This window comes from Echeneis naucrates, chromosome 10 (assembly GCF_900963305.1).
Source record: "Echeneis naucrates chromosome 10, fEcheNa1.1, whole genome shotgun sequence".
NCBI lineage: Eukaryota > Metazoa > Chordata > Actinopteri > Carangiformes > Echeneidae > Echeneis > Echeneis naucrates.
In genome coordinates this window covers 19349630-19374212 of record NC_042520.1, presented here as the reverse complement: position 1 = coordinate 19374212, position 24583 = coordinate 19349630, and the positions used below count along the sequence as shown (strand labels likewise).

General features: G+C 41.8%; 2 protein-coding genes across 4 annotated transcripts in view; one reads left to right on the top strand and one right to left on the bottom strand.

Annotated features, from left to right (window-relative positions):
* LOC115050302 (probable serine/threonine-protein kinase kinX) overlaps positions 1-5677 on the top strand; it is a 37920-nt gene extending 32243 nt beyond the window's left edge. For 2 of the 3 annotated variants that reach the window (XM_029513140.1, XM_029513142.1), the window contains exons 11-16: positions 461-1736; positions 1905-2008; positions 2372-2534; positions 2680-2789; positions 3017-3098; positions 3928-5677. In XM_029513140.1, the coding sequence (XP_029369000.1) occupies positions 461-1736; positions 1905-2008; positions 2372-2534; positions 2680-2789; positions 3017-3098; positions 3928-4421 (2229 nt within the window). In that variant the 3' untranslated portion in view covers positions 4422-5677. The remainder of the gene's footprint in view (positions 1-460; positions 1737-1904; positions 2009-2371; positions 2535-2679; positions 2790-3016; positions 3099-3927) is intronic. The other variant, XM_029513141.1, reaches the window with a different exon arrangement.
* Positions 5678-11637: 5960 nt separating this feature from the next.
* Positions 11638-22264, bottom strand: LOC115050262 (LON peptidase N-terminal domain and RING finger protein 3). Its single transcript, XM_029513096.1, has 12 exons — positions 21417-22264; positions 18366-18484; positions 18125-18247; positions 17735-17851; positions 17444-17648; positions 17269-17353; positions 16290-16404; positions 15952-16073; positions 15342-15500; positions 15077-15239; positions 14780-14929; positions 11638-14660 (listed from the first exon to the last, which is right to left on the bottom strand). The coding sequence occupies exons 1-12, from the start codon at positions 22111-22113 to the stop codon at positions 14502-14504; spliced, it is 2214 nt and encodes a 737-aa protein (XP_029368956.1). The 5' UTR covers positions 22114-22264; the 3' UTR covers positions 11638-14501.
* Between the last annotated feature and the right edge of the window lie 2319 nt (positions 22265-24583).

The window sequence follows — 24583 nt, the reverse complement described above, 5'->3', positions numbered from 1 at the left end:
AGCTGATATGTTTGAACACAATGCATTAAAAATCTTCACTCCACCAGTTCCTACCAGCACCACCTGCTTCCCTTCCCCTTTCCATCCTTCTGCATCTTCTCTGTCCTTTATTCCCCCCCTGTATTCACTGAGGTGTAGCACTGCCCTCCCTACCACACAAAGGTCACTGCACTCAATAAAGATCACAAACTAGCTTCCAGGGAGGGCTGTTGATGGTCACACACATGCACTGAAATAATAATATATTTAGCTGCAAGACTAAAAGTGCATTAATCTCAAAAAACTTGATACACCTTGTGGTGTTAAACTATGAGGACAAATGCAGACCAAAATAAATAAATAAAAAAATACATTTTCTTCGATACATGGTTTGCGGTTTGTTTTCTGATTAGCTGGTAAAACTCAGATCTCTGTTTTTTTTTTTTTTTATTATTATTATTTATCTCTCTCCTTTATTCAGCAGGAAAAGGGGGTGGAGGAAGAAGAGGCAGAGGAAATTCAATCTGAGGATATAAATGAGATGCTTCTGAAAAAAACTGACTTCCAGGAACAGGAGGAAAGACAAGAGGAAGAGAGCGAGGAGGAATTCGAGCTGGAGAAGGAGCTGGAGGTGGACGAGCAGGGAGTTGAGAAGGCAGAAGAGGAGGGTGAGCAGGCAGAGGAAGTGAGCAGGAGGCTGGAAGAGGCAGAGGAAGCAACTGAAGAAGAGGAAGCTGCAGAAGACGCAGCAGAATTCTTCCATGATGCTGCAGATGAAGTCGAAATTCCTGTGTCACTCCAGGAGGAAGATGAAGGTGAATATGCTGTTGGAGGTGACAGAGAGTACACTGCAAAACACACATGTGATGATGAAACCCCTATAAAAATGGGCAATCAAATGCAGGAGGGGCAAGAGAACTGTGAGATGATGGAAGTAGAAGATGTTGCAATGGATCACGTCCAAGAGGAAGATGTGAAGTCAAAACAACCTGATGAGGATGAAATTGAACAAGAAAATCGCGAAATATCCCACTTAGATGCCAAACAAGTGGAAAAGGATCAAACTGAAGCCATAGAACAAGCGAACATTCCCAACAAGCTGCCTTCTTTTTCTCTCCCAGAGCCACTTCAGGACACCCAGCCTCAAGAGAGCGGGACCATCTCTCCCAGTAAGACCAGCACCACCAGGATCCACATAAATCTAGTCTCTCCCAGCTCAGACAAAGTCACACCTTTCTTCCATCAGTCCCCAACTGCTGCTGCAGATGTGGAGGAAAATGTCACAGAGTCACCTTCTCATGAACACCACGCAGCATCTACAGATGGAGAGCAAAGTGACGCCGCGGACGAACTAGAGGAAGAAAAGCAGCCTGCTCTAGAAGAAGAGGCCACACCTCCCGTCGCCATGGAGGAACCATTCAACCATCCATCCAGTTCTTCAGTTCAGAGTAAAGTCCGCTTCACCATCGTCCCCGCCTGGCAGCGGTCACAAAGTTTGACTCCCCCCTCTTCTCCGACCGCCTGCGTCTCGTCCTGCTCATCTGTCATGGCAACTCATGAAGGTGAGGAGGTGGAAGCTGACACCAACAAGGATCCCATTGTGAAAGAGGAGCCAGCGAGTTCGCCTAAGCTTGAACTCATGTTGAGTCCTGGCACAGCGAGGAGTGCTGGAAGCACCACTGCCAAACCACAGAGCAATGCATCACCTTCCCCGTCCTCTGTCAAATCTCAGGCCTCAGCTGCTGTGAGCACAGAAGGTAGAGACACTCAGCATTTTATGTTCAGGGACTTGACATGTCCTGTTGATTCATTGTCCTCAGTTGTAATTTTCATTATGACCCACATCTGTTTTCCAGTCACATGAGCTGTAACGTTTGCTTGACTCTAAATAAAACCAAACCAGAGACCAACTTTTCCGCCCACAGAGAGCTCCGTGTTGGTGGAGGGAAACCCCGACAATCCGTTTGGAGTCCGGCTGAGGAAGACTTCAGCTCTGCGCCGATTCAGTTCGGAGGAGGAAAACGCAGAGGTGATGACCCCGACTGTATTTTATGGCTACCTTTTGCTCATAATGTTGCTACAGCTAGGTGTTGATTGTCCAACCTGCCTGAAGGTTGGACAATCAATACCATGAGTATGACCATGAGTTACTGTTCCAAATGCGTTAGAAACCTCACTCAAACCTGCACTTTAAACTTATTTACAGGTTTACACCGGCCAATCAGGAGTGCCGAATATATCTGTGGCATTTTCTTCTGCCTTGTTCCTTTTGACATTTACATTTGTAAACACCTATAATAGTAAGAGAGACGTGGAACAGATCATTGACAGTGATTATCCTTTACTCATTACTTCTCTGATTTTTTTTTTTTTTTTTTTTTTTCTTACTCAGTCTCCAGTTGATTCTTCAATTCAGCCAACTAGCTTTAAACCTTCGCCGCCACAGCCAGTCAGTGTTAAGCCCACTGTAACTCAGCCGGTCAGTAACAAGCCTGCCCTCCCCAAAAAACCAGACGTACATGGAGACAGTGGAGGGAAAGCCAAGCGTGTCTCAGGTGTGTATACACACATAAACACACAGTTCTCTCCTCTGCTGACTTGACATAAGGTTTAAAGTTTTCTCAAACATACATTAAGGTGCTCAGCTGCAGAGGGGCAGAACTCTGGTGTGACATTGTATCTGTTGTGTTATTGATTCAGAGTCCCGTGGTGTTTCTTCTGGATCTGATTCTCCCAGCTGGATCTCAATGGCCAAACAGAAACAGAAGATCTATAAGGAGAACTCTCTGGATGAGATTACAGTCAAGAAGGTAATCAGTGTGTGTGCGTGCGTGGTCATGCATATCTATCACACAAGTGACTGTGAAGTTTACGAAACACAACAAAAACACCACGCAATCAGAGTCCCAAGCAGAGATACATGTAACAACATGTTTCTGGAACAAACAAATCACATCTTGCTGTGATCAATGTAATGAATCATTTGTGCAAAAGTCAGATCACAGACATGCTGTTGTGTTCTGCCCTCTGATATCAGGAAGAACAAGAGAGGAAGTCTTCACTGCCAATGTACATCAACTCAGTTTCAAGCAGCAAACCAGCCGAGTCCCCCAACAAAGGTCAGAACACACACACACAAATACACACGGGTCATTTATGTGACAAAATCAACCTGATTCACTTCCAAAAGACAGAGAATAAGAGAATTTCATGGTAATTGCATTTACTTTAAATTAAATAATTTTTAAAAAATGGTGAATGCGACAGCTTAAGTTCTTGTTGTTGTTGGTGTATGTTCAAGCTGATGGAAGGCTACCCTCATCAGTGCAAACTCTGCTACTGCAACAGACCCCACAGCTACTGTGAGCTCTCTCAGTCAGGGGGTTGATACATCACAGCTGAATTAACCAAGTCAGTTTGAATAGTGAAAAAGGTAACTGGGCAAAAATCTAAAAGTAGAATATTTTGATAAAAGAGTATAAAATGGGAGAACAAAGGTCAGCGCTCAGGTGAATTGTTTCACTTTCCATAACATAACTTTTCCTCCCTCCACTGTGTACTCAGAGTTCAAAGCTCAAATTATGCAGAAATATTTGTTGATTGGCTGCTATGATTTTTTTTAAATGTTACTATCATATTTCTTAATGGAATTCATTATTGCATGCAGGTCATCTGTGCACTCTGTGATTATCATAACATGTACAGTTAATGAATTATTAGCAGTTATGTCATGGTTAAAAGTCCATAGAGGCCTATTGGGGCCCATGGTAAATATACACTTAATCAATACCTCTACATGTACATAAAGGATTAAAGCTCTTTGCAGAGCACTCAGAAGCCTCCGTTAATGTTCAGTGAATACGTCAATGAGTTTCATAAGATCGTCCAAATCATTTCAGTGAATGCTTGTGCACTTTGTTTACATGTGATACATCTTTTTTCTTCCAGTGAGTTCATTGGAGGTCAATAAACCTTCAGCGTCCATAGAAAAGGAGGCCAGGAGAGCCCTCTCCCCCCCGACTCCAGTGCCACCTCAACCTTCAAAGGCCCCGTCACTCCCCTGTCCAGTCCCTCCAAAGCCCCAAGTTCCACCTGCAAGCACAAAACCTCCACCCCAACCCAACCCAGACCACAGATCCCTGTCAACGCCTACACCAGCCCCTGTTCCACAGAAAGCTCCCTCCTGCACAAGCCCACCAGCTCTCTCCAAAACTGCCAAACCCTCACCTTCCTCCAAGAGCACAGCAGCCACCTCCACTCCTTTTTCATCAAGATCCACCCCAGAAAATGCTGGTTCAAGAGCTCCAGGTCTGTCTGGACAGACACCGTCCTCTCAGCGAGGCCTGCCTCCCCCTGCTCTGCCCCAGGATGAGCCCCCATGGATGGCACTGGCCAAGAAAAAGGCCAAAGCATGGAGCGAGATGCCCCAGATTGTCCAGTGACGGGTTTAAGTGAGTTTGTGTACAGGAGCCTGAGACTCAACATGGTCCTATCTTAGAGTTGGTGAGGTGGGCTGAGAGTCTGGGTGCACCACAATGCATTTGCACACAAAGAGTTGTAGTTGTTGTTTTCTTACCGTCCTGGCTTCAGGCTTCAGATTGGTACAAATTTTCCAGTCACGCAGCTAAAGGCAGGATCTGTTTAACCCCGTCCGTCTCAACGTCCTCATTTTGTACGGCCATGTTTTGTAAAGGACAGAGTGAATCCCCGGAAGTTAACACTTCTCGCTCATCTAGATTTTTTTTTTTTTTTTTTTTTTTTTTTTCAACAGTCTCGGTGTGATATAAGGTGCCTGAATGAGAGAATCCACAGTAATAATCTCACAGTAGAAAATATTATTTTTGATTCTGGCTTATATCACTAAACTGTTCAGGGAAGGAAGAGGACACTTTATTTTATGTAGAGGAAACTTTATTCAGAGAAGAAAGAGACAAACTAAATATTAGGATTAGCCTTTGATGCTTTATGTCTGAAGAATGAGTGAATGGGTGCTGTTTTTCTGTCAGTTTCAGGATAAGTGTGTGTGTGTGTGTGTGTGTGTATACGTGTTTGTGTTCATTTTAAGGCAGTAATCTATGCCCACATTTGTGGCGTGGGAAATACCTTCATGTCCAGAGAGTCAAATAAAACAACATCCAAGTTAAGCTGGAGTGAAATGAGCTAGCTGCTGCTGGTCGTGTTCTGGTCACAGCTTTATTGTGTATCAGGTCTGTAGACAAATATATAACATGATCCACTGATACTGAACTAACGGTGTTTGTTGTGTTAGTGAGTGCTGAGTGTGCCCATCATGTTTCAGGTTTTCCATGTAAATAATATTTTTAATTTTCTCTTTTGATATAATGTGAGCATCCTACACAGATCTAAAATCTCCAAAAAGGCATCTTTTTGTGAATCAACAGAAATCATTGCATCAACTTTTGTGTCTTTTTAATATTTCTTACTGCACCATCATGTTGGCAGTGGGTTACAGCCAAGCATGTAAATAAACCAATATAAATAGTTAACTACCTGGAGATTGGTTTGCTGCAGGATGCAAAGCATCACTAAAGTAAAGGTGTCACATCTGAAAGTTTCCTTTGTATCAATTAATTAACCTATCTCACAGTAACTATATATGTTTTATGCATTTTGTTTTATTTTCTATTGCCTTTTGAGAATTTGTCTTGTACATAAAATGTGCAGTAAAGAACAAATGAAATCACTTTTTTCCTGTGTTTTTGTTTGTCACCTGTCTGAAGGTAAAAGTGTGGACAAACTTTTGACAAGGTCAACCCTGTCCTTGCCCAATGTCAGCTGGGATTGGCTCCAGCCTACAGCACGGCCCTGATTGATAAACTGTGTGAATGATGGATGGATAAAGGAAGTGTGGGGTTAGTGGAGGTCAAACTCCAAAAGAGCTGCAGGCTACATTCCCTATCACCAAACTGGATGGTTCTGTTCCTTCTTCTGAAACATGAAATCATTGTTGCTGTTCTCTCAATATTAAGTATTCGGCTCTCTGACTTTAAGGAAAGTCAGCTTTCTCAGTTTCAATCAACAAGCAACTTACCAAACTTTTAGGAGAAGTCGCATATTATTGTAGCATATGTCTTTCCTCAATGAAGAATAGTCCGAATATAAAAGTAAACCCCAAGGCTGAAAAGTGAAACCAAGGCCAAAGAACCTTAAATCTGCATTCAAGCTAGTGACCATTAGGGGGCGACTCCACTGGTTATATAAAGTCAGGTTGTATTGAAATAGTACTGAAAGTGAAAATGGTCCTACTTCTGACTCAATTTATTAGCTCAGTAAACGTTTTACTAATGAGATTAAGATTTATTGCCTCAGTCTCTTGTTTCAATGTGTGTGTGTAAAGTGAAGTATGAATTAGGGTGTGGCTACAGTGTGACTGACAGGCTGTGCCACCCAAACAACAGAGCAGATCAGATACCTCAAAATAGGGTTTCTTCTTGTTGAAAAAAAAAACTAAGCTGTCGACGAACAAATTACTAACAGGAGGCATTGAAACAACAGCTCACAAACTGATGGGTGACGACACACCGGGTGTTGGATAGAGTGACACTCACTGTGTGTGCAGGCTGCATTCAGCTAAAACACAGAAAAGGTCAAAACATATCAGTCTCTGAACCAAAAACAAATCAACACAACATATCACCCTGAAATACACTAATGTGACTTCAACAACTGATGCTTCTTATTTTAAATTGATGGACTACTTTTCAACATTTACAGCCCGTACACCTGTGTGTGTGTCTGTGTGTGTTGTTTGGGGATGTTTTTGCCGTTAATGTTTGTATTTGCATGACTGATATTTGTATGTGTGTGTGTGTGTGTGTGTGTGTGTGGTGTGACCTGTAAGCATTAAGGGCTGCTTGAACCAGATGTCTTTTCTGGGTGAGTTAGGTAACACCACTGCTGCTCTACTTCTGATACACACACTATCACGCATCGAAAGTGGACCAGTTAAGATGCACAATGTGTGTGTCCAAGCCAAGTATCCATGGCAATGCCTGCTGGGTGCTGACCTTCTCATTTACAGGTTGCATAACCAACACACTTGGCAAAAATCAGCAGAGCAGGGAGGAGGTATCAGTATCAACTTAAGGCAGATCAACAAAAGATGGCCCAAAGTTTAGGAGACATGCATAAACATAAGATTGAACCATTTTGCTGAAAAGATCTTGTCAGTGTTAAACAAAGTTGCAGTGCTCAGTTATTAAAACCAATAATCCAGAAGAGGGGCGAATGTATAAAACTCAAGAGAAATCTGGCTTAAATGTCCCAATAAAGACACGTCGCTGGTGTCATTCTTGTGAAATTTTCAACAAAGACAAATTGTCCAGACTGCATAAGTATGTATTAAAGTCACACTTCATCCACACAGGCAGTGCAAAAACTGTTCTCTCAGATCTCAGGTAGTCTATGTGTGACAAGCTTCTTTTGTAAACGTGCCAAGGGGACTGCTGATGGAGCAGGTCAGCGTCGGCCAGCATTATGAAATTCACTTTATTCGTCAGTTGTCAGAATAAAATATGGTCTTTTAGCCTGCAAACACGTGTCTGTGGCACAAAAATGAAAGAAATTTCATCAAAGAAATTTGTTTACACACTGCCAACTAAAAATGGGTGTTATTTTGTACATGTCCATACTCCATATACAAAGTTCAACATTTAGCTTTAAGAGCTGTTGTAATTAGAAATTGTTGTCATACTAACACATTACAACACACTAACACAAATGAGACGGCAAATCTAGTGGCCCTACGTCATTGAAATGTCCATGTGTTCATTTTTTACACTGATCCTTTTAATTTAATTTGTCAGTAAAATGTTGATAAGAGGAACTTTAAGGTTGAACTGATCCAAAGAGTGCACAAAAAAAAGGCAACCAAATATATAGCACCTCTTTTTTTATGTGTATCAAATGAGGAAAGCCAACATTTCTTTGGTCGTGGGAGAAAAGTTAAACTTCCACAGGAAACTCACGTACAAAAGAGATCCTCTGCTCTGGGCTGGGTCAGACCGGCCCAACCTCACTGTCCTCCGTCTGTACTGGCTGAGGTCAGATTCCCAAACTGTCTTTGTTTCCAGTGACATTATAACACAGGATTAGATTGTGAGAAAGGCTCCTGTCACCACCGTGAAAGAGAGTTTCAATTAACACAACAATGACAAAATTGGCTGGTTTCAACTTGCAGGGGAAGCTTTGCCTGTGAAGTCACTTTCTCTGTCTCTGTCTGTCAGGTGCTTAGTTTCTTTTTCAAAGGCACTTTTTTCTAGTTGAAGATTCTGGAAGGTTAAAAAAAGAAATATATGCAGTCAAAGTTAATTTCCTGGCTTTGACTCCAAATCAAAAGTTCATGGAGAATGAATGTGTTACTGCTCTTACTTGTGCTAAATACACGTTAAGGTATAAAATCTTAATTTATATTGACTTGAGATTGAATGATTTTCCAGTGACCGGTCTGTCCATGAAAATCAAGCCACATTTGCGTGGAGTCTGGACATGGGAGAGTGCTAATGAATATACATGCACAGAGCAGATCATAGACACTGAGCAGGATAGAAAGCAGGTTGATGATGGAAATTTACTCTGTACAGAATGTTGTGCTCATTAAAGTTTATGTGCCTCTATATTTAGAGCTGCTGATTGGCATAAGTAGGACTTGAAACCTCCAGGAGGCCTTGTAACTGCAACGAGATAAACTTGGTTCTCTGCTACGTAATCAAACTGAGTAACAACAAAAAAAGAGCGAGCTGCTGAGGGAGGGAGACACTCTTCATTCCTCCGTCCATTATGACCTTTGACCTGGATCTCTTGCTCTCTGATGGTTTTTCTGTCTCCTCCTGACTGACTGACCTTCATTGCTATGTTGCTCTCTGTCAGTCCCAGCCGACCCAGCCTGCGTGCTTATGCTCTAGATGCCCCGTTCAAACATGTTTGAGACATTTGCCTGGTTGAAAAAGCTTGAACTCGCTCTCTCCACATCCACATGCAAGATTTCATTCACACAGTCTATCATGAACTCGGTTACTCTCTCCCAGCAACAGTGTTCAAGCTTGTCGTTTCATATTTATCACCACATATTTCATTTGTACACACAAACCATCACCCTCCGCCTTCTCTTCCTCTCTCTGCTTAGCAACTGTTTGACTCTCAACTGACTAGCAACTGTGGCTCTCAGACCTTTCCCCAAAGATCTCGATATTAGAGGGATGCTTTCTTGACCTAAACTGGTTTTATTTACACTACTGCCGACAGAGCATGTAAACTATAGCTTTAGATTGTAGCTTGTTTTATCAGCCACACTTTCCACTGATGGCTGACATTATCATTTGAAATGATGTCAAAGAACAATTCCAATTGAAAATTGATCATCTGAGTTGTTAGCTAACTAATATATATTACATTTATAGAATGTAACGTCGCCTGGTCAACTTGTGAAGATAAAGTTGAATTCTCAGTTCAGTTCATGTTCACTAACACTAACACTGATACTTGCAGCAATGCAGCAGTCGTCAAAGGCGATTGCTTTTATTCAGATTAGAATCAAGGAGCTGATTCCTGTTGTGAATTATTAAAGACAAAGTGATGTAAGCTGTAATGTGAACCACGCTCTCTAAGAAACACGCCCAGTCCTGAACAACACAAAGGAGATGTCAGACTCCTGTCCAGTCCACCGTGGTTGAAATGCCACACAGGATGAAGAACACAAACCTTTTGGTTTATTCACAAGCTGCAGCTTCACAATGTTCTTTACGAAGGTAATGTATACTAAAATGTTACTATCAAAAACAAACATACATAAAAACATCAGAGAGATGTCAAGACATACATTCATCTTGTGCAATTTCACTCTGGCCATGGCGTTCAAAGTGAGTTTAACCACATTTGAAAGATTCAGGGAATAAAGGGACTGAAGTCTGTGCAAATATTTGAAAGCATGAGGAGCGCTAGGTGACACTCAGGGAGGAATTTTTAAAGGCCAAATAATCAAATCGAGAAGTTTCAGCCAGGGTGAGATTCCAGTGCTGTAACTCAGGTGTGTTTTTGTTCCCTCGCTGAAATAGGAGACAGCAAAGGTCATGTATTCTGTTCCCAAGACGATGTGTAATTTGCCTGGGAATAAAATTTGAGCACTGCTTCGAATAATTCAAATATTTGCGATCAGCTTCAAACATATTGAATTTAATTGACACACACTCATATATGTGACGTGTTGACGATTTGACCACAGTCACAAATCTGAACAGAACAAAACAAAATGCACACTGATGGGAAACTGATATATTTTTGTACTCTGAAGTTTCATTTTAAGTACAAATTAAACAACAACAGCAAAAAAGGAAAATATCACAATTTGGAAGCATAATTATTCCTCTCTTTATGAAAAGTGTTCAAGGAGGTTACCAGAGGTAGCTACACATCTTCAAAAAGTTAATGGTTTAATTCTGAATGGTTAAGATATTGACGTTACTGTTGTTGCATAGCTGAATGACACAAACCTCTACGACTGCATTGCCATTATTTGTTGTGGTAACCGAACAAACTGGAGGTGTTTGTTATTGTGATCATAGTTAACATGAGTTTTGAATTTTACAGAAAATAAAAATGTCACCATTGCGCTTTAAAAGCAGGTTCGAGCCCATCCTGACCTTTAAATATTTAATGGCTGACACTGAGACAAATGCCAATGTATTCATATTCCAGCTGGGTTGTAGTTTATAACCTGTGACAAAAATATTCTTTGATAGTTGTGTGTTGGTAATGAGAAATATTGGTTCTGTTTTAATCATCATTTTAAGCCCCCCAGGGTTTCAGTGGATCACCATATAAAATTTCCTTTCAACAAATGGCATGCAGATTCAGTCAAAGGATGCAAGTTAGCTAAGGAGTGACCACTCTCATGTCTGTACACTGAATGTGAAGCCAGAACTATAACAGGCATAGAGGGCAGAAAAGATTGTTTGATACTGCTGCATTTATTTGTTTAATATGTAACTAATTGGCAACATGATAAATTGTGGTTGTATGGGGCAGGGGGTTTTGTGTTAGGATAAGCCAAACCACTAGTTACTACTGCTGCCTGTAAGCTGGTGTAAAAGCTGGAAGTCAATGAGCTTAATTAGCTTTGTATAAAAACCGGAATCAGTGGAAACTTTTAACCTTCCGAAGGTCTTCCAAAGTTTAAGCCCTTGGCTCTTAGTGTTCCTGGATTAACTTGTTGCATAACATTTGGTTGATCCTCACACAAATCAAAATGCAATGCCACAAGTTGTAGCTAATTGTTAACATATTTAACATAGAGACACAAAGTCTCAAATTCACCCTTGCAATCAAAACCGACTGACTTTGAATTATTTTAACTCCAGATGGCGAAGTAACAAACACGTTTTGTGGTAAAGCATCCAACTCATGTTTGATGTATCATTGTTCAGAGGACAGCATGGTGGCGTAGTGGTTAGCATTGTTGCCCCACAAGAAGGTGAGGTTCCCGGCCTGGGGCCTTTCTATGCAGAGTTTGTATGTCCTCCCTGTGTCTGTGTGGGTTTCCTCCCACCATCCAAAGACATCATGTTTGGGTTAACTAGTGTCTCTAAACTGTCTGTAGGTCTGAGTGTGAGTGTGAGCGGTTGTTGGTCTCGGTGTGTTGGCCCTGTGATGGACTGGTGACCTGTCTATGGTCTCGCCCAGTGTGAGCTGGGATTGGCTCCAGCACCCCCTGTGACCCGGAAACAGATAAGTGGTAGAAGATGGATGAATGAATGAAACACATTCAGATGTTATTTAGAGAACTCATGTTTTCTCACACTGTTGTACTAGACAGACTACACTGCAGTTTGTGCATCAAAATAAAAATGGAAGAAGTCCAACATAAGGCACTAAAACTGCTGCCAAAAAAATATAGTGATTTGCAGATGTCACCACTGCTCATGCTCCAAATTTATACTCAACTCTTTCAAGTGGAGAAATAAAGAAAACACAGGCTCATCTATGATTTTACAAACTGTAAACAAGTTGTTCCCTTTAGCACTATTTCTTCACATCTATCAAGAAATCTATCCAAGGATGACATGGCTATATAACATGCTTTTCTATGAGAGTGGTGATAATATTTGATCAATGGCTTTTCCCTTTCCTGCCCAGTTTCACTGATCATGAAGTCTTAATTATTATAGAGTATGAGATTATAGTCATTACTGGACAAATAGTAACATCAATTATTATACATGGTCGTTTTGGCAGCTCAAATGTAGGAACTTATACACTATTGCCATTTGACTCTATGCCATATTGCATCTGTTTAATGGTGATGAAGAAGAATGAATTTGATCAATATCAAACACTTGTGGGAAAATACTAAAACAGTGGCATTAAACATTAACAATCCTCCAGCATTGCAGGGCCTCTGCTCTTTCAAAACAAATGTGGATGAGTTGACATGACACTCCCTGAACTATCACACATTAAATAAGGAGCGGCAACTGCAACAGCAAGAGAAGAAAATTATAAAATACAAAGAACCTGATTAACATAGAAACATGTAATATCAAACACATGTATATAAAATAAAAAGTTTTGAAAGCAAAGCTCAACAATCTCCTGCACAGATGAACTTTTGCCATGTATATATTTATAGTTATGTCACAGACATCAGCAAGGCCTCAATATTTTTTAAACAACATATTTTTTGAAAAAAAAAAAGAAAAGAAAGAAAGAAAGAAAAAAAAAAAGTGGTTGCAAGTATTTTTAAAAATATGTTTATTTTTTACTGGTTCCACTAACAATTCTTTCCTTTCTGTGAAAGACCATATTATGAATGGACAAGTCTCCATTTATGTTGATGCATCATATTCTTCTGTGGATAGAAAGCATCAGCTTTTATTTCTTTAGCTCTCTTAGGTGCATTGTCCTGATAGGAGACACTTGGGGACCAGTATAACAAAAGATTTAATTTTATGGTGGGAATAAATACACTGAAGCCTGTATGCACCATTTCTTTCCCTTGCATAAAGTAGAAGTGCAAAACAAATCATAATAAATACTTAATACATACACTTAGGACATAAAAAGTTTTTAGAAATGCAGGTCTTGGTTAGGACTTACTGCTGCGCTCAAAACTTTGCAAATATCTCGGCCAGAAAGTGGCTGCTAAGAGCAGGGGAATTGCAATACACATAAATCAATTTAGCTCAGATTATGACAGACCAATAAAAATACGACAGAGATTTAGGTCATGATCTAAGAATAGGTGGTCTGGGAGCGAGAACAGACCTTGAGTCCAGTTCCCACAGTTTGCCCTGTCATTTCTATGCCAGCTTCATGTATTTATTCTCTTATGGTTGAATCTGAGGGCGTTTTGGGAGTGAGTGTTAAACTCTTGGGCTCTTTCTGAGTTGGTAGATAATTATTGCCAATGCTGATGGGGTGAAATGTTGTTGGAAAAAATGCTTTTGGAAAGCAAGCAGCTCAACATCTCTCCCTATGAAATGTAAACAATGTCACTGCATGCATAAATAATGCCAGAAATAAATAATGGAGAAAAAAAAAATCTAACAAATTCTTTTTTTTTTCCTTTTTTTTTTTTTGAATGGATGGATGAAACAAGAACAAGAGGCTTAAAACACACCAAAGTAAAGTTTCAATCCATTCAGCTGGATAAGGAAGAGGCAAGTGCAAGGAAGAAAGGGAAGAAGGAAGACGAAAAGATCCATTAAAAGATCGATTATTGTTAATTTTACTGAATGGTGGCGTAGCACATGAGTTTCCTGTAAATGTCTACAGTTAACAATGAGCGGTGCATCTGCAGAAACTTCACGTAGTAAACTGATCATTTCCTGAAGTGAAAGCTCCAATCCCTGTAACCAATTATATCTAATGAGCGATCGCTGAACTGCAGTAATAGCATTTGATTGGACCTGATTTGAATTTGTATTAAAATTTGAAGTCCAGACATGCAGCCCAGTTTCTTGGAAAGAATATTTGACTTTTTAAAAATGCAACAACGCAACAAAAGACTAACTACACTTGATGTGTATCCAAGAGGAAGAGCAGAGAATTCCAAAAATGGATAAGGGCCAGAAAGGCGGAAGTGGAGTATGACCAGATGAACACATTTCTGCACGTTGATGTGCACATAGAGCTGTCATACATAGTTTGTGTGTGAAAAAATTGTTGCAATAGCATCAGATGTTACAAAGGAAGGTGATAATTTTGTTGAAACTCAGACGTAAACACTTGTCCTCCTGCTTGACTGCAGCTAAAGTCTGCAGGTCTGTGTAGCTGTGAGGAGAAAACTGTCCATTTACCCAGATGTATCTTATCATTGTTTTCTGTTGAGGTGGAAATGAAATTCACCGTTGCTTTCTGAAGGGGATACTGTTACAACAGGGAAGGTGCATCAACATTTAATGCCAGTTCTCTCTGCATCAAAAGGAAGAACAACAGGTCAACTGCTGCTTGGGGGCAGGATGTATGTGTGCAGAGATGGTGGTTACTGCATTTTCCAGGTGGGCTTGTCACCGGTGCCTGCTTTGGGCCATGAAAAGTAGCACCTTGCGGATACCACTGAGACGATCTTTCAGAGAGGTGAGGGCCAGGAAGGGCAGCTGGGCTCGGCCCTCTAATGGAAGAACAGCTAGCAGCCACCAACACCAGGATGGACCGTTAGGACTGGCCTGACAGGAGACAGAGACAGAAAGACACTGAGGAGGAGGGTTTGGAGGACAAAAGCAAGTGTGGGTATGCATGTATTTGTGTGTATAAATCTGTGTGTGTGCGCGTGTCTGAGATGTACCTGAAGTTCAGAGTCTTTCTCAGGCATGGGTCCAAAGTGCCCTTCGATGCGTTCCTTCTGTTCAGCCTTCAGGGAGTTGACCCACACCAGGGCCTGGTCGTACACTGCATCGTGCAGAGACTGCAGCTCACGCTTGGCTACACCCTCCACCTACACACACACACACACACACACACACACACACCTTTAAATTATAACAGCCTCTGGTAATTCTGTCAAATTGCTCCACCCTCCTTCTATTCTGTCCTCCCGTTCCTCTTCCTCTCTTTCCAACCACTCCCTCCACTCCCCTCATACCTTAACATCCTCCAAGTACTCTATATCAGCTGTGTTGTATCCATCCCTCTCTCTGTGCTGAATCACTTTAAACCTCCGTCTGCCGATGGTGTCCACCACAGAGCGGCCGTCCGAGAAGAACTGCACATCGCGGATCTCCAACAGGCAGCCATAGTCTGCAAACCTGTAGAGAGGAGGCGCAATGTTACACTTCCTGGATATGTACCCAGAGCCCTACACATTAAACCCATGACTGAATCTAAGACGTCACTCTCCCCCTACTTACCCCTTGAGTTCATCTCCCAGACACATGCCAAAGCAGTTGGTTCCTGTCTCCATGCATCGGCGAATCATGAGCCTATAGCAGGGCTCAAAGATATGGAGGGGGCACGGCACAGTGGGAAAGGCCATGGTGCACACGAATATAGGCACATGCTTGTTAAGACTTGGGAGAGGAAGAAATAAAAAAAAAGAAGAACGTGTTTAATGGTGTAGTACAAGGAAATATAAGATCACAACATGAATGAGAAGTGAATGATTGAAAAAACATCTGCAATGGTAATCACTCCTGACCTTTAGGCTAAATGTCAAAAAACTGCTGGTCAACATGAGAATGAATCAGTTTCACTGTAGGTTATGGCCAGTAATTCATTGGAAATACAAGCCACCGGGGAAGTTACACTTGATTACTGGCCTGACGCACGCTCAAGGCTCAGTGTCTCAGAAATGTGTGTTATGCACTGCCGGTCAGTGGGTCAGCAGAGGAGGATATTCATATAGCGTTATGTCAGAAACAAGTGTTAATCCATGACAGGATTAGATTTGATGATGAAAGAAAATAAAGCAAGACCTGATGATAAGAAAGCAGAGAAGAACAGAAGGGGAATCAAACTCACTTGGAAAGCTCAGCAATTTCCTCCTGGTGGATTTTCTGTCTTTCCATTAGCTCAGCGGTAAGAAATTTAGATATTAGGTTCTCCATTAATGCTGTCTTACAATACTTCCTCTGGACCAGGTACTGAGGAGGAGAGAGATTGTTAGACACGTTAGTAGTAGTTGAAGCTGGAAGTTTACAAAGTTTTCACTGACAGCTACGAAAAGGCTTGCACGATATTTGCCACATGATCTCATTTTATTCTGAGGCTCATCCTGGATGTATCAGCTACCAGGTCTAACCAAATGCTTTTTGTTGAATGTAGGTCTATATTCTATAGTTGAGTATGGCAGCGCCTACATCAGACAGCTCTTCTTTACAGAGTGGACACTTTGGATTGTGGTCCAGACACCTCTCCAGACACTGAAGACAAAAGGTATGACCACACGGCGTTGTCACCGGCTCATAGAACAGCCTGGGTAAGAAACATAAAGAGAAAACATACTGTTAGAGTAGTCTAAGACAAACCTAGTTCTGTTTATTGCCACATCAAGCTTATTTTCATCCTTAAGTTTTTGCTGTTATTATGCTGTCATGACCAGGACAAAGACACAAAGTGTGCAAGATTAGAAACACCTAATAATAAAAACCAGTCTATGAAAAGGCTGACCCTTAGGCAAAAAATCCAATATCCAAATATGTTTGCAGGCTTATATTATGAGGTCTAATCTTGCACACTTTATGGTTTTGTCGTGCTCATGAAAACACAACTAAATGTATCATTTGCCAGATATTTTTCAGGAGATATTAGCCACAAGTTTAGCAATTTCAGGCTTTTTTTTTTTTTTTTCATATAAAAAATAAATCTAAAATGATGAGGTGATTTTTGCTGGGGCTTGGGGTGGAGAGAATCTACGTAGCAACCCCAATGCTTGATGATTTGACATGGCTATTTTGATTAATTGTTCAAACATTTCAAGAGCCAAGTGCTTAAGGAGTGCACCACATGGTGGGATATGCTAAAGTCAGGTGAGGTGAGCTGAAGAAAGCATAGGAAAAAGTTTACTTTACATTTGCTTTTTGTCAGTGTCCAGACAGTCTGGTCCCACATGTGCTATGAGCTAACACAAATGATCATTTCTTTTCCTTTTTATTTCTGCGTATGAATGTCCTCAAACCTACTGTCGCTTTTATCATTCTTATTGTTCTATGATCTCATATAATGCCATCCTAGGCTATATAGCAGTCAGCTGAGAGGTAGCATGCGTTACACAACTGCCCATTGAGTCATATATTAGTATTATATTATTATAAGTAAAGCAATCAGATGAATTTTCACCTCATACAAAGAGAACACTCCAGATCTGTCGGGTCCAAGACTTCGCTGACTGCAGAACTCAGTGCATCGGTCACAGCTGCTGCCTCTGCAGGAATAGGACGTTAAATAAGACACAAATGCTGCGGAAGGAGAGACTTTCTGTTTCGGGTTTTATGCGTGGACTCAAAAAGCTCACCACATCTGGGTCGCTTGTGATTGTCACCCCTCTCCTCCTCCTCCTCTTCTGTGCTCCTTCGTTTCCGCTTGAGGAGTACACAGTGGCCAGGCATCCTCGCTTCAGATTTTCCCTGACCTTTGACCTCACTGACCTCTGACCTCTCAGGTGGAAGAAGAGTGGACCTCTGACTAGACTCTGAGGACAATAAATTGGGACTAAGGATCTGAAAGAGAGGGGACAGAAGGAGAAGCCAATGAGAGCTCCCATCCTTTCAGTAACTTTACGCCCACTGGAGTGAGGAGTCCTCACCTGGAAGGGAGCACAGACGCTGCTTTTGACGTGTGCTCTGGAAGACAGTATGTTGGAGTAGTCTGAGATGTGTTCAGGGACCCGATCTGTGACCGGTGCCAGGAGATGACTGAGGAGCTGAGGGAAGACAACGAACAGTGATGTGATAATTCTGTTGTGCACACACTCAAGACAATACCACAGCTCCCAGTGCTGTGTCCTAACAATGTGTGTTAAGGCTTCTTTTGTAACGTTCTGTAAATGAATGAGCGTCATTGTATAACACAACATGCATACAAGGTAACCTGTGTTTGCAGACTAGCAGTAGATATAACAACTAACAACAGAGTCTTTAATACATTCCTCCAGAGGGGTGGAATGTAATAAATATCCACATGAATCCATGTTTACCTTGTGAGCCTCAGTCTTGGCCAGTCTGCAGTCAGGCTCTATGGACACGCAGAGCAGATACTCTCTCAGAGCTTCCTCTGTCCTGCCCAGCGACACCAGGGCCTGGGCCTTACGAATATGACCCTGTGGGCAGCAGGGAGAAAAATTACTGACAGGGTGGGCGATTTTTCTTACATAAACTGTTTGTCGCGGATGTTTGTAATGCTGAACAAATAAAGCTGCAGGTTGTTCTGCTGTTTACCTTGGACCAGTCCGGTTTGAGACAGCAGGCCATTTCAGCGTCTCTCAGCGCCTTCTCATAGTGTTTCAGGCTGGAGTGGATCTGGGAGCGGTTGCTGAACAGTATATGGTCCATGGGTGCTGTGGAGGCAAGGACAATGACTTAGCAAAAGGTATTAAATAGGGTAAAAAATTCTCGCAATAAATCAATTGCGCATCAGTCTGTGTACAGAAATGTGGGAAAAAAAAATCTAATTCCAAGTTCCCAAGGTGAAAAGCTGATTTAAATACCTATAGTAAACATGTACATGTAGGCAAGTATTACATAGAAGGGGACTGTGATTTAATCTGTGGCTGCTCTGGGGATCTTTACTTTCAATACTGGAGAAACACAAGTTAAAAAAAAAAAAAAAACACCAAAAACTAAAACCAAGGTGTTTAGGTTAAATTCAATGTGTTAAATGAAGAAATTGCACTGTTGTTGAGAAAGAACTGAAATGATGGGTGAAATGGAAGAAATACCTAACACAGCTTGATTCAAGTTTGTCAAACTGAGGATTGTGCTGTTTTTCTTCATTTTGTATCTTTGTATAATTGAATGTCTTTCGATGTTTGACCAACATTATCAATTCATACTTAAATACGTTATCATTAACTAACAAAAATGCAACAGTTAGAAATGCAAATAAACTACATTTAGAATTGTAACAGATTCTGACTTCTGAGAAATGTATGTTTAAATGTATTTTACTGAGCTCTACACTGAACTACAACAACTGAACTGAACAACAATTAAAACTGAAACGCTTGGAAGTGTATTAATGTAAAATAAAAACACAAAGAAAATTTCTAATTTGGCATTTAGCAATTGTATCCCAGCATTTTAAATCCCCCTGTTTAGGTCTATTAAAAAAAAAAAAAGGGCTTTCAGGGCTTTAATTTGTTTTCCTCAAATTGTAAACAGTTGTTTGAGGAAATGTATTTATCATGAAAATCATTTATATTCTCAGTGAGAATCATGATCCTTGTATTAAAGGAACTGTTACACAATCCACTGCAGAATAAGAAAAAAAAATCTATGACCACAGCTTGTTTACTCTTCTCTGATGTCTTACAAAGCTTACTTTACTGGTGATATAAGGTTTAGAGTTACGAGACAGAAGGAACTCTTGCATTGGATTGGCTTCTGCATTACAAAGTGTGTTATGGAAAAAAAAAAAAAAAGAAAAAGAAATGCTGCCTTACAAAACCATGCAGCACTATCAAGGTCACCCACATTCCAGATTTCATAACTATAAAAACTTATGCAAATGTCGCAGTTGGCTTTATGAAGAGAATAAAGAAATATTTCATTACATATACAACCACATACACATATATGAATATTAGCATTCAAAAACTGGTATGGAAATATAGGCCATATCCAAAACAAAAGATATTATTTTACACAACATTGACAAAGAATGTAGGTAAGGTCCAGGCTGCATTAATGTACAGCAGCATCTGGCAGACTACTTTCCAATGCTTTTTATCATTCTAATTGTTATTATTGTCTTTTACTGGCGAAATTTATTTTAATGTATGTAAAGCACTTTGAATTGCCTGGTGTAAGTGTGCTATACAAATAAATTTGCCTTGCCATGCCAAAGTAGGACAGAAGAGCCATTGTTTAGCACAGCACTTACTGCACAGTGCTTATTTTCAACAAAGCTGATCACACACGCACACACAAACACACAACAGACCTGCGCTAATAATACTTCTGAGGACAATGTAAATTTGCATTACATCCATAGAGAGTAACCCCAATTTAAAGGATAAATGTAACTCAACCTTCATCTTGATCTTCACCTACATCCGACTCTAACGTTGACTTATTAGCTCCGTCTTGCCCTTAAGATTAGAGTTTAACCCCGAGGGAACCAGGGTTATGCAATATGTAAGATGAATCCTCACATCTGAGAAATTATTTTTATAGATGTAAATGCAAAGTACACACAATCACTAACAGCCTGATTCGCTTTGACACTAGTAAGTGACTGGACCTTGTGAAAGGATATAGCTTAAAAAAAAACCAACAGCAACAAAAAAAACAAAAAACAAACCTACAGATCAATGTCATCTTTTGACCGGCTCTGCAAGTCATTAAAGTTTGACGTTCTTTAGCATTTTTTTATTCTCATGTATCAAAACACTTTGATCTAAAATAATTCAGGATAACTTTGGCACACCAAACTGATCATTATCTGTAACTGCACAACACCAGCTAATTATTGTCCTCTGTGCTTTTCCACTGCAGAAACTGGTGGACAAATGCAGGCCTTGAGGACACCCCCTCCCATTACAGAGGAAACTGTTGGATCGTTCGTCTGTTAAGTGATCACCCAGGAAAATCATGGCCCACATGATTCAACTGTCAGAGACGCATGTAACCGTGAATTTACACAACCGGCCCGTAAATGGCAGCGCTGCATCAGGACAGGTAAAAGAGGTCATGTCAGGCCACAGTGTGCCACACAGCAGTTTGACAGAACAGGGTTAGTCAAGCCATCCAGGGCCTCATTCAGAGAAATGTTTGTTGTTTTGGACCATTAAAGGAGGACTGTTCATTCCAGACTGTGGCTCTTAATCATTAATAAGATACATAAGGTCCTTTACCCTGATGCTGGGTGATAGTGATAATCCCCGTCTGGAGGTCACAGTTCACCTGTTTCCACCTCTGCCTATATAAAACCTGTAGGCATTAGTGTGCCTAGCGGTGACCTGTAACAATATACTTGACCCACATTCGTATGAATCACTGTTTGATGTTACACAATGAGGGAGCTGGAGGGGGCGGGGCTACGTGCTTACGCAATGTTTGGTCCACTGGCCCAGCCCACATAACCCTGTTATCCAACACATGGCCGTGCGCTCTGAGCCAGAGAGCCGCGGCCAGCAGGCTAACTAACATCTGCTGTTGTTGTTGTTATTATCGGTACATGACAAGTCACTTCACATGTTTCCCGGCAGACATCAAGCAGTGATGATCTGCGCATGAATAAAGTTTGCAGTGAGTGGTTCAGGGTCCTACCTATCAGTATGGCTTGGTTGTATTTCTCCAGCGCGGCTTCCGTCTTCTTCTCGGCGTACAGCCCGTTGCCCTCCCTCCTCAGCCGGCCGGCCTGGTGCAGAGCCGGGAACCATTTGGCCAGGAGGCTGCTGAGGACCACGTTGACCCTGTAGCCCCGCACGTCAGCCACCCTGAAGCCGCACTGCTTACACACGGCTACCGGCCGCTCCTTGTCCTTGGTCTCCCTCTCCAGACACTTCCTACAGAAGCAGTGTCCGCACGGCAGAGTGACCGGCTCGAACAGAAAGTTGAGACAGATCCGGCAGAAGAAGTCCGCGTCCCCGCAACCTGTGGCATCAGCGGCGGGGCGAGCAGGCGCCCCGGCTGCCCCAGCCTCCTCTGCTCCTGCCGGGCTGCCGCTCTGGCTGCCAGCCCCGTCCTGCCGGCGGATGCTCCCGGACAGGTACTCTATAAGTTTGGCCAGGAGGCCGGGTCCCAGCCGCTCTATCTCGGAGGCTTGCCGGTACATCGCCAAAGCTTCGGCCAATCTGCCCCCGAAGGCGAGCGCGTCAGCCCGCTTCACCATCAGCTCCTGCCGCCTGGCCGGGTCCCCGACACCCGCTAGCTGGCACTCGTAGATATCCGCCGCCAGGTCGAAGGTCTTGGACTGGAAAGCCTCCTCTGCCAGCTGCAGCATGCTCTCCCTCTCTGTGGCCATGGCCGGCAGATAGTGTGGAGCCTACAGCCGGTGCTGCTCCTGAGAGGAGCATATCCGGACAACACTCTCACCGCCGGTCATGGCTCAGTCCTCCGCCGACAGCGACTGACTGCAGCTCCATGCTCCCCTTCAGGAAGTACTCATATCACTCTCCACGGACCGGCCCAGGAAAAAAATGTTACGTAAAAGTTGTGTCATGTGATCCCGACCAGCTGTTCTCATTGGGCGACTTCAGAAAACGGTTACAAAACAATCTGCCATGTAACAGTTGCAGCGTCGGGGGCAGAGGGGCAGGAGCCCGTCTGACCCGCATCCAGGCCGGCTGCAGGGACGGGTCAGGGTGGGAGCCCGGTGGGGGGAGGGGTGGGGGCTTCACTGGTATTACCATCTGTAAGCTTATTCAACTTTTTAAGTTGTAAAACAACCACCAGCTCTGCTTCCTGTGGACTGGAACAAATCATATGTAACTTGCACACACTGACCCAGTCTGTGCTGTGATCAGTAAACCATTTTACCCCTGTTAATAAATACAAAGGGAGCAGTCACCAGTATGAGCAACATCAGTTAAGGGCAGACAAGGTGGCACAGCCTTTATGAATAAATTACGCTGTTCTTTCCGAATAATAAATGAGCAATAAGTGGGGTTATTTAGCATTAAATGTGTTAACAATGTCTGTCCTCAAAGTGGGTTCTGGGGACTTCCACTGGTCCTTAAATTGGTCCCACAGGGTCCCCAGCATCTTTTCACTATACTTCCATCCATCAATAACAGAATAAATTACTATTTAGACCATGTTTTCAAACACTTTCTGCAATAACACATTAAAATATTGGGATTGATATTGTGGAGCTGTCGTCCAAATTGTGCCGTTCCAGGGTTCTTGATGCAGTCAGGGATCAAAGAGTCACTGAGAATCTGAAACTGTTCGCAAATTATATGGTAGACTATTTAACTGGCAAATGCGGACTTTAACAAGCTGTTATCTCCTGTTTCAGTTTATTTATGCGTTTCCTGGAAATTACAGTTTACACTTACCTACTAAGAGTTGTGTGGGTTTTGAAGGTTTTTTTCTTGGTTTTTGATCAACTGGAATTTTAAATCACACCATGTTTGGACAAGTTATTCAAAGTATTATGGCACAACTGTTTCAATCATATTATATGCTTTGAAGGCCCTTTAATTGTCTTGAAGAGATTGGGAATTGAATGGTGTGTGCTCTAGGGGAGCACAGCTGGTTTGGTAAGTGAGACGGCACACAGTCACTACCCAGAACTTTGAAGTTTAACCTGAGATCGTTGCATAAAATGTTTTCATAATGTCAAAAAAATCATCTTACCTAACATGTCAAGAATGTTGTCAAAGTGACACTCTAATATAGCCTGATAAACAGATGTTTTTTTGATAATGTTTGTATGAAAATATGATAAAAAAATAAATTCCTGGAACTCTTCACCATCAGTGAAGTGGAATGTAATGAAATGTGTGCTACACTGACTTCCTATAAGGTTAGATTAAAGGTAGGTCATGAATAAGGTCTGAGTTTAATGAGTAGTCAAGAAATTGTCTTCCAGATTGCCCTGACCCTGGAGTATTATTAGCCCTACCTGAAGCCTATCAGTAGTATCTCCTCCGATCTCTAAATAAACGCTGTTTGCTAAACATAGTTTGTTGTGTGGGGATTACCTGCCAGTCAGTCAATAAGTGTCCATGTCAGTTGTAGTGCCGCTGGTAATATAGGTCGGCCGGTCTGGCATGTGAACTCAATCCCACACACAGACACAAATGCTGACTGACATGTACACTGCTTCAGACAGAGACAGACTGGCATATATGCAAATGAGAACAGGGGCTGGGTATCCAATCACATGAAAACACACATGGCATGCCACACACACAGGCACACACACATCCTCTTGTCCCCTCACAACTTGAAATTTTGTTGTGAGCTTTTCTAAATAGGCCAACAACTCAGTCTAGCCAGCTCCTGTTGCGCAGCCTGTCTGAACCTTAAATACTCGGTTGGGACCAGCAGTTATCCTCAAAGTCACCTCACAGACTGTTATAAAACAGTGTTTCTGGGCTGGATGAAAAAATGGATGTTCACTTTATGGATTCCTGTCCTTGTTGTGTTTTTACACAACACCAGAAGTCTCTAATTTCACAGAAAATGTCATGTCAGGGCATTCATTTGGGAAAGACATGCAGCGACAGGAAGCATGAAACATTAGACTTAAATCAGATTTGAACTCAGAAATGTCCGAGGTTGACATGCTTTATAGGCCTCAGACTGCAATGACCACGAATAAGGCCTTTTTTTTACGATTTTTGGCAGGAACAATTTGATTAACATCAGAGCTGACCCAACGTAATCTTTCAATAAAGCATAAACGTAAAAGTAAAATTTGTAAAGTAAAATAAAAGTAACTTTTTTTGTAAAAACAAATTTTCCTTGTGCATCCACACAAAGCA